The sequence below is a fragment of the Amphiprion ocellaris genome, chromosome 16, assembly GCF_022539595.1.
Source record: "Amphiprion ocellaris isolate individual 3 ecotype Okinawa chromosome 16, ASM2253959v1, whole genome shotgun sequence".
Taxonomy (NCBI): domain Eukaryota; kingdom Metazoa; phylum Chordata; class Actinopteri; family Pomacentridae; genus Amphiprion; species Amphiprion ocellaris.
In genome coordinates this window covers 17,856,454-17,864,331 of record NC_072781.1, presented here as the reverse complement: position 1 = coordinate 17,864,331, position 7,878 = coordinate 17,856,454, and the positions used below count along the sequence as shown (strand labels likewise).

At 40.1% G+C, this 7,878-nt stretch overlaps 1 protein-coding gene across 1 annotated transcript in view; it reads right to left on the bottom strand.

Annotated features, from left to right (window-relative positions):
- Positions 1-3,187: 3,187 nt before the first annotated feature.
- ptk7b (protein tyrosine kinase 7b) overlaps positions 3,188-7,878 on the bottom strand; it is a 91,882-nt gene continuing 87,191 nt past the window's right edge. Inside the window, exons 15-20 of the mRNA XM_055018758.1 lie at positions 7,266-7,424; positions 6,826-7,058; positions 6,642-6,722; positions 6,039-6,190; positions 5,243-5,421; positions 3,188-5,088 (exon numbers count right to left, since the gene is read on the bottom strand). Coding sequence (XP_054874733.1) covers positions 4,928-5,088; positions 5,243-5,421; positions 6,039-6,190; positions 6,642-6,722; positions 6,826-7,058; positions 7,266-7,424 — 965 coding nt within the window. The 3' untranslated portion in view covers positions 3,188-4,927. The remainder of the gene's footprint in view (positions 5,089-5,242; positions 5,422-6,038; positions 6,191-6,641; positions 6,723-6,825; positions 7,059-7,265; positions 7,425-7,878) is intronic.

The following is a 7,878-nucleotide window of genomic DNA, read 5'->3' as shown; positions in this document are numbered from 1 at the left end:
ACCAAAATGGTTGCGCTACCGACAACGTCACCGTGGACATGCAGAGGCACCAAAATAACAAAACATGCAAGTTTTTATTCTCCACAGGTGGTACCATGGCACACTACAATCGTGTTTTCTCAGGGGTTTAATGCCAGAATACCTCTTTATTTATCTGTGTTGCTTTAAAGTCAAGTTTAGACATAACTGTGTTGTTTTAGATTATACATTCAGACAGCCAGGTGTCCAAAATTACAATACACTCACCTATCACACACCTTTAATGCTTTGAATTTGAAGCTTGCATCATGCTTACTACATCGAGAAATGCAGCACCACTGCACAGGCCCAGTAAGGTCTCACAGTATTATTATTTTTTAGGACACTTACATGGAAGTTGCATTCAGCATGCTATTGTGCCACACAGTTGTAACCCTCACAGCTTTTGCAACAGACCTTTTCACAGCAGTATGAGAGAAAAACACAGGTGTTTATCACAGTAATACCAACAGCCATGTCTCTTAAAGTGTCCCAGTAGGCCCTGCCAGTAAGCCTGCATGCACAATACCAGAACAGTGAAACAAGCAGCTAAATGGAATCCAGATATAATTTATTTTTCTATTGCATCATATCAAAATATCTTCAGTTAAAGGTCTGCTTATCTGAGAGTGTTTGAAATGATGTAGTGAACCCCACCCACCTGCTACTCCAGGCAGGTTATAACAAATGCCAAGTATTATGGTATTTGAAAGAGGTTTCTCACCCATGATTTGCTGGCAAGCCGCAAGCAGGGATTTTTATTGAAGTGGATGTGCTTCTATTATCACAAGAGCTCAGTGAAATGCGCACAATGTTATGATGTCATTAGTAGGGAATGAGCTGGAATGGCATTAATAAACTATAACCTTATTAAGTCTTAACCCCGCAGAATGCTATATTCTGAAATATTTACAATGCATACCTAAAAAGCCAATACTTCTGTGTGAAAATCTGAAGTGAAGCATTTTTATCCACCACCATGTAAACAAATTATTAATACTCATGCTAAATTCTGAATGATAGTGAATCCTAATTTGATCATTAGGTTTCTTCTTGCTGGAAATGACAAACGAATGACAGAAGGTGGAAAGACATTGTGTTAGAGATGCTGATGATACATTTGAACAATTTCTATATTTTTACATTCTTACAAGGCATTTTTACTAATAATGTCATGTCTAAAATTGCTGACACCCTTCATCAGTGATCAGTGGCAAAGCCTTTATTTGCCACCACAGCAATCAAGCAGTTCCTATAATGCAGAACGCGCATTAGCTGGAATTTTGTTCCACACATCCTTTGCCACAATCAATCTAGATTTCTTTGTGATCATTTTGGTCTTCAAGTTCCCTCCACAGATTCGCGATGGGATTCAGGTCTGGACTCTGGCTGGGTCACCCCAAAATATTAGTAATGCAACTCCAGCCTTGAGCAGAGTCTGCTGGAGTGTCTGCCTTGAGATGTTGCTACCAGAGTTGTTCAGAAAACACTTAGATATGGCCTTATAACCTTTCTCGTCTTGTGAGCTGCCACAATGTGCAACTCTAATAATAGGAAGCTCACTAAGCTTAGGTTGTCGTCGTATTGTGCTGAAACTAGTGACTACAGAACCACAGTATCAGTGCATTAGGATGCTGTAATGAAAAAAAAAGACTAAGTGCTAGAAATTACCAGGACCAATGGTATACAAGCTACAATTTTAATTGATGTGAAATTTTTTGGACATGGAACTTTTAGGAAAAGGTGAAAAAAAATCCCACGGAAATAGTAGAAATTCATCACAAACACCTGTCTTCTTGTCTTTTGTTGCTTATGTCATTTCCAGTCAGAAGGAACCAACTATTTTTTAAAAAGGTTACTATTAATCAAAAATTGGCTTATTAATTGTTAATTTTTTTCTGACCTAACAGTAAGTTACTAGTCAATCTTTACAAGAGGAGAAACATGATGGCTCAGGAGGAGCTGCAGCAATCCTGGTGTTACTTTGAAATGCCAAACTAAAAGCTCTGTTTTCATGTAGATTAATTTCACTACTCTACAAACACTAACTCATACCGGAAACTTCTTTTGCAGCTATAAAAGTCTATGTTATTGTATTTACCTGTGAACATAATCATACTGAAAAACGTTTGATACATGTAAGAGTAAAAGTCATGTTTAACACACCTACAGAAGATATACACCACCCTCTTGTGGTTAATCAGAGTACTTTTAGATTTAGCTGTACAATAGGACAGCAAGTACTTTTACAGGATCATACATGTGGTTTAAAATACTACAGCCCCCAAACTAGAAGGTGCATAATACTTTTTATGAGTAATCACTCTCCTCAAGCCCTAAGTTCTAAGATTGATTTTTCACCTACAACCTCATTCACACACAGTATGAAAATTGACTTGTAGGAACTTATGGGATGGCGGTTATCCACCTCAGTGAACATTTTGCAACATTTATGATTTTTAGCTAACATATAATTATGTAGTAACGCAGCTGCAAACAGAAGCTGCGAAGAAACTCTCCAGTTGGCCTACAAGTGAAAGAGTTTTAATTGAAGAAGCTAAGAAACTTTCATTATCATTTTTGCCACATTTTGGTTTGAGTACACAATAATGTACAAATATCTAAACAAATTTCTTGCATACATTAGAAATAAAGAGTTTAAAAATGGTCTCTGCTTGCACCTGCATCACCATATACACCAATCAGCCACGACATTTAAATCGCCTACTTAATATTGTATAGTAGTAGCTTTTAATAATTGGAGTATGGACCTCTGAGTGTCTCCTGTAGGGTCTGGCAGTGGATCCTTTGTGGGGAGAAACTTTCTATAGATGCTCAATCAGACTGGGATGGTGGGAGTTTGGAGGCCAGGTTAATGCAGTGCACTCTTCATCGTGTTCCTTGAGCTGTAGCTGAGCAGTTTCTGTGGTGTGGGGAGGTACTGGAGGAGTAAGTTTTGCTTTGCTTTGTGAAGGTTTGCTTGGTCTGCAGCAATGTCTAGGTGGTTTAGTGTAAACTTGGACTAAAAAGTTTATTCACTGTCCCCAGAAAATTTTCAGTATTTGGAAATTGATTTGCATAAACTAAAAAAGGTGGGAAGTACCAACAAAATCTGAACCTAATATTGTGGAAGCAGTCAATGAAAATCTACTATATTAATTACAACACATTGGGTAAAAACACTGTGAATCTTTATTGACAGCAGCATGTATACTTTTGTATATATCTGTGATTACTGTGAACATTTGCTGAAGCAGTTAAAAAAAAGAGGTCTAGGTGTGAGTGCCTAGCGTTCATAAAAACAAAACATTACACTAAAAACAACGTATAAAAACAGGTTCATAAACAAAGGCCATTGCAATTGATTAGATAATGTAAAAAGAGGGAAACAGTTAAGATAATCCTTCATTTACCAGGCACTTATATGAGTTCTGGTGACCTGCAGTCACTCTTTTGACCTCCTTTGTACTTTTGTGTTCAGCTGACTGAACGCACGCTGAGATGGACCATGAGAATGAATACATAGCATAACTACCTCACAGAAGTACCTTTCTATTATAAACATAGTTAAAAAAGACAGGACCTTCATCATAAATAAACAGGCACCTGCATGTCCTTCTACACAACATGATAGAAATAAAGAGGGATATTCTTTTAAGTGAAGTTAGTGCATGGCTTCTACATTATGTACACATTGCCTGGTGTGGTGGTCCACTATGCAGCATTGCACAAAACAGCTGGACCAGGAGAGAAACTGTGACTGGACCTCTGGAAATATTAAACATGGTGATAGGCTGCGTCCCTACAATGGAGACGACACAATGATGTGGAATATCGGGCGTTCTTACCCGCGGGTTGTGACAAATAAGCACCTCAAAGTTAATACAAGAACAAAACACACTTGTAAAAATGTATAAAGCCCACACTAGCACAATCTCATATACCCAATATATTCCTTGGCTATAAAACTTGATTTTTTTTTGTTGTTGTTGTTCCTGAAGTGTTACCGTAACATCGATAGCTTCTTCCACGTTTCCTCATGTCTCGCAAATCACAGGTGTAACAGACGACAAACCTTCATGCAAACCCCATTCTGCTTCTTTGAGAACAGTTCAGTGCGCGCACACACACACACACACACACACACACACACACACACACACTTTGGGGGAAGTTGGAGTAGCTGGGTGTCACCTCAAGGATTAGGCTGTCAGACCCACAGTGCAGCTGACTGAATTGTAAGTTGAAGCAGAACAGCAAAAGATCTCACTTAACACACTCCCTAAGTGGTAGATATCTAAAAAAAAAAAACTTCAGTTCTCAATTAAATCCCTCTTTCCTTTATCCATTCTCTCTGATTTTATGAGAAAACAGTGGACTTAAACCTAATTTTCAGGGTTTTTTCATCTTCATTCCAATTATTTCTACTGATCAGAGCCAGTGAAAGCACTCTATGTTCCCTACAAAGCAGTTGAAAGTGTAGGCGTGTGTGTGTGTGTGTGTGTGTGTGCGTGCGTGCGTGCGTGCGTGCGTGTGTGTGGAGGGGTAGAGGCACTGAGGTTGTGAGTCTCTGTGAAACAAAGTGTCTCTGAGACAGAGTGGCTGCAGGGTCACAGTGGAACCACACACAGACCGGAGGGGAGGGGAGGGTCGTCCACGCTGCGGTTAAGGCAAACTCCTGGCGCTGCTCACACGAAGCCATCCACACAGACATGAGTGCGTTTCCACTGATGCAGAGAAGAAAGAAGTCAAATCCACACTCCGAATTGTTTGAAATGCATATAAAAAAAAGTTTCTCCTCAACCCTCTTCCCTGAAATGTGTGAGACTAATAATCCAGCATTCCTGTCTTTATTTTAGGGGAAGGGGGTTGGTCAAAGTTCCCCTCTTGTTGCAGGCTGATGTTCATCTCAGACTTTGCTGTCAGACGGCAGCTCTCCCAGGGTGTGGACGATGTCAGTGAAGGACGGGCGCTCTTTGAGGCTTAGCGCCCAGCAGCGGGTCATGAGCTTGTAGATTTTGGAGGGGCATCCCTCTGGAATGGGGAGCTTCAGCTTCCCTGTCTGCAGACCTACAGAAAATAGGGCAGAAACACCAGATCAGGAAGATGAAGACTCTGGCTGTTGAGTGAAAACTTACATGTTTTAAGACAAATCTTGTAAAACTTAACCAATAGGGATGTCAAAACCTGAGCTAAAATTAAGCTGCTACAGCATCATGCTCACCTTCCAACACTTCATCATCGTTGAGTTTGCTATATGGCATTTCCCCGTGACTGAATACTTCCCACATCAACACTCCAAAGGCCCACACATCAGACTTAGTGGAGAAGTCATCCTCAAACACAGACTCTGTTGGGAGCCAGCGCAGTGGGATCCATGCCTGCCTGTAGTGGTAGTACTCACTGTGTACACAAGAGAAATGACAAAGAGATGGACATGAAAATACCAGATTATTATTAGCCTCATTTATTTTTACTGAAATTGCATTTGATGTAATTGATGATTTAAAGTGGCAAGAAGTACTGAGACACCAAAGGAATCCCAAATTGGAAGAGTCATCTTGATCGAAATGCTATGAAAAAGGCAGTCAGTAATTACTAATTGATAAAGGAGCTATAAAATCGAGTTATTGTTAGTGTTGAACCTTCTCAAGTTCAAGTAAACGCCCATATGACGTTCATTCTTGTTTGTTTGTTTTACCTCAATCTCCCTTTTCACCTTCTTTGCCTTCTCTGACAACTGACCTCTTTCTTTTGACTTTCCTCAGTTACTCTGTTCTTTAGCTGTAAACTGAACCTCATCTTCCCTGGAGATTTGAACCCCGGTGTCAGACCGGCTTGCAAAGTCAAAGTGAGGCTTAGAAAGAACCAGCCTAAACACCAATTGTGCCATTATTTTACAGCCATTACTCTGTGCAGTGAACATTTATTTCAGAATTATAAACCAGAGCAAAAAACTTGTCTACAGCCACTTTAATTGTGCGATTATTATGAAATGCAAAGTCTATTTTTTAGCAGACCTGTTGTAGACGTCCTTGCTGAGGCTGAGTGATGACACTTTGACACGCCTCTGACTGTTGATCAGGCAGTTTCGGGCGGCAAGGTCTTTGTGGACGAAGCGGTGATTGGACAGATGCTCCATCCCATGAGCCACCTGGGCACAGATGGAAACCTGGAGCGAGAAAGAAAAATATCAAACAAAAGAACTGTCAAGGTGAAGTGAATCTGATTAAACGTTTCCAGTGGCAGCAGGAATTAGCGCAGGTTTTCTTTGGTTGTATAAATTAAAGGACTTGTTCAACAAGTCTCCACTGGTTACCTGGCAACCTCAGAGTGATGACAAAACCCCTGGAGGTTACTCGCTAAAAATAATCAGAACTCTCAGCAAAGCTTCTACTTATTAATTCTCTTTGTACAACGAACATGTAATGAGTTAATTAGTCCTCATCTTCTCCTCTTATCCTTCAGCATATAGTGTATTTTAAAAAGGTTTAAAACGCTTTAGGGTATCACAGTCTTGTAAAGAATGGGAACAGCTCAACTTGCAGCTAACATACATTTCTATTTTTGTTATATGCATTGTAGTTGGAGCTGCCAATCATGCTACAACTTTCAACACTTACTTTGGTCTTGGTGCTGATAGGCTGAGACTTGACTTTGTCATCTTTGCTTTTGGAAATTCTCAGGAACTGCTTTAGATCTCCCTGGTGTGATAAAAGCAAAAATACAAAGCATTGCATCAGGTAAAAGAAAAGTCTTTAAACCTTGTATGTGTGTGTGTGTGTACTTGTGCTTTGGGGTGGTTACCAGGTCGTAGTACTCCAGGATCATGTAGTGCGGCTCTGCTTCCCTGCAGAGACCCAACAGGCGGACGACGTTTGGGTGGCTCAGCTTGGCGAACATTTCAGCTTCACGACGGAAGTCAAGCTGCAGCTGTTCGTCTCTGGTCTGCAGGCTCTTCAACAAAACCACCGTCTCCTCCTCGGCCTCTTCGATACCTTTAGCTTTGGACAGCAGCACCTCACCAAACTCCCCCTTACCTGAGCAAACATTCACACAACACAGAGCAAATGTTAAAGCAGATTCATAAAAATCTATATCAAAAACCACTTGCTTTAAGATCAGGTCACTTTGGATTAAATCAGAGCACAAGGACATTCATTATCAGCAAATATATATATATATATATATATATATATATATATATATATATAAAAAAAAAAGTAGAATTGTGTAATGTAGTGTACCTAATGTAGTGATGGTTTGTAGGTTTGTTCGGGGAAAGTGGAGCTTGTCGTTGACGTGACTGTGGCGTTTCTCGGTTGTTGCAATGGTTCCCATGTTGGTGAGGGCCACCTCTTCCTGGATCTCAGCGGTGGTGTGGCCATTTTGTTGAACAGCACCTCCTGATGAACACAATACACATCAATGACAGACACTTCATCAATATGAATAAGAAAATTATTTGATAGTTTGATGTAACTGGTTTGGATACTAACTACCATGAAAGCACAGAGAAAAGGTTACACAAACAAACCCCTCCCTGAATCATAACATCTTATCCCTTCAGAACAGAGCACATAAGTGATACAATGCTGGCAGGCTATACCAAGGCCTGACAAACTTGATGTCAAGGTGTACATGGAGGCCAGTGTGAAGTCATTATCCAGAGACACATTAGTACAATGCAGCGGTTTCACCCCAGTCACCCTCTGTGCATTGCAGAGTACTCTACATTGACGAATCGCTTTCACATCACACTCAATTTATAACATCATATTTAAAAACACAGTTAATGTTTGGTCCCATCTGTTTGTTGTATTTAATGTGTATCAAAATGAGATCATTCCTTTATCGTTA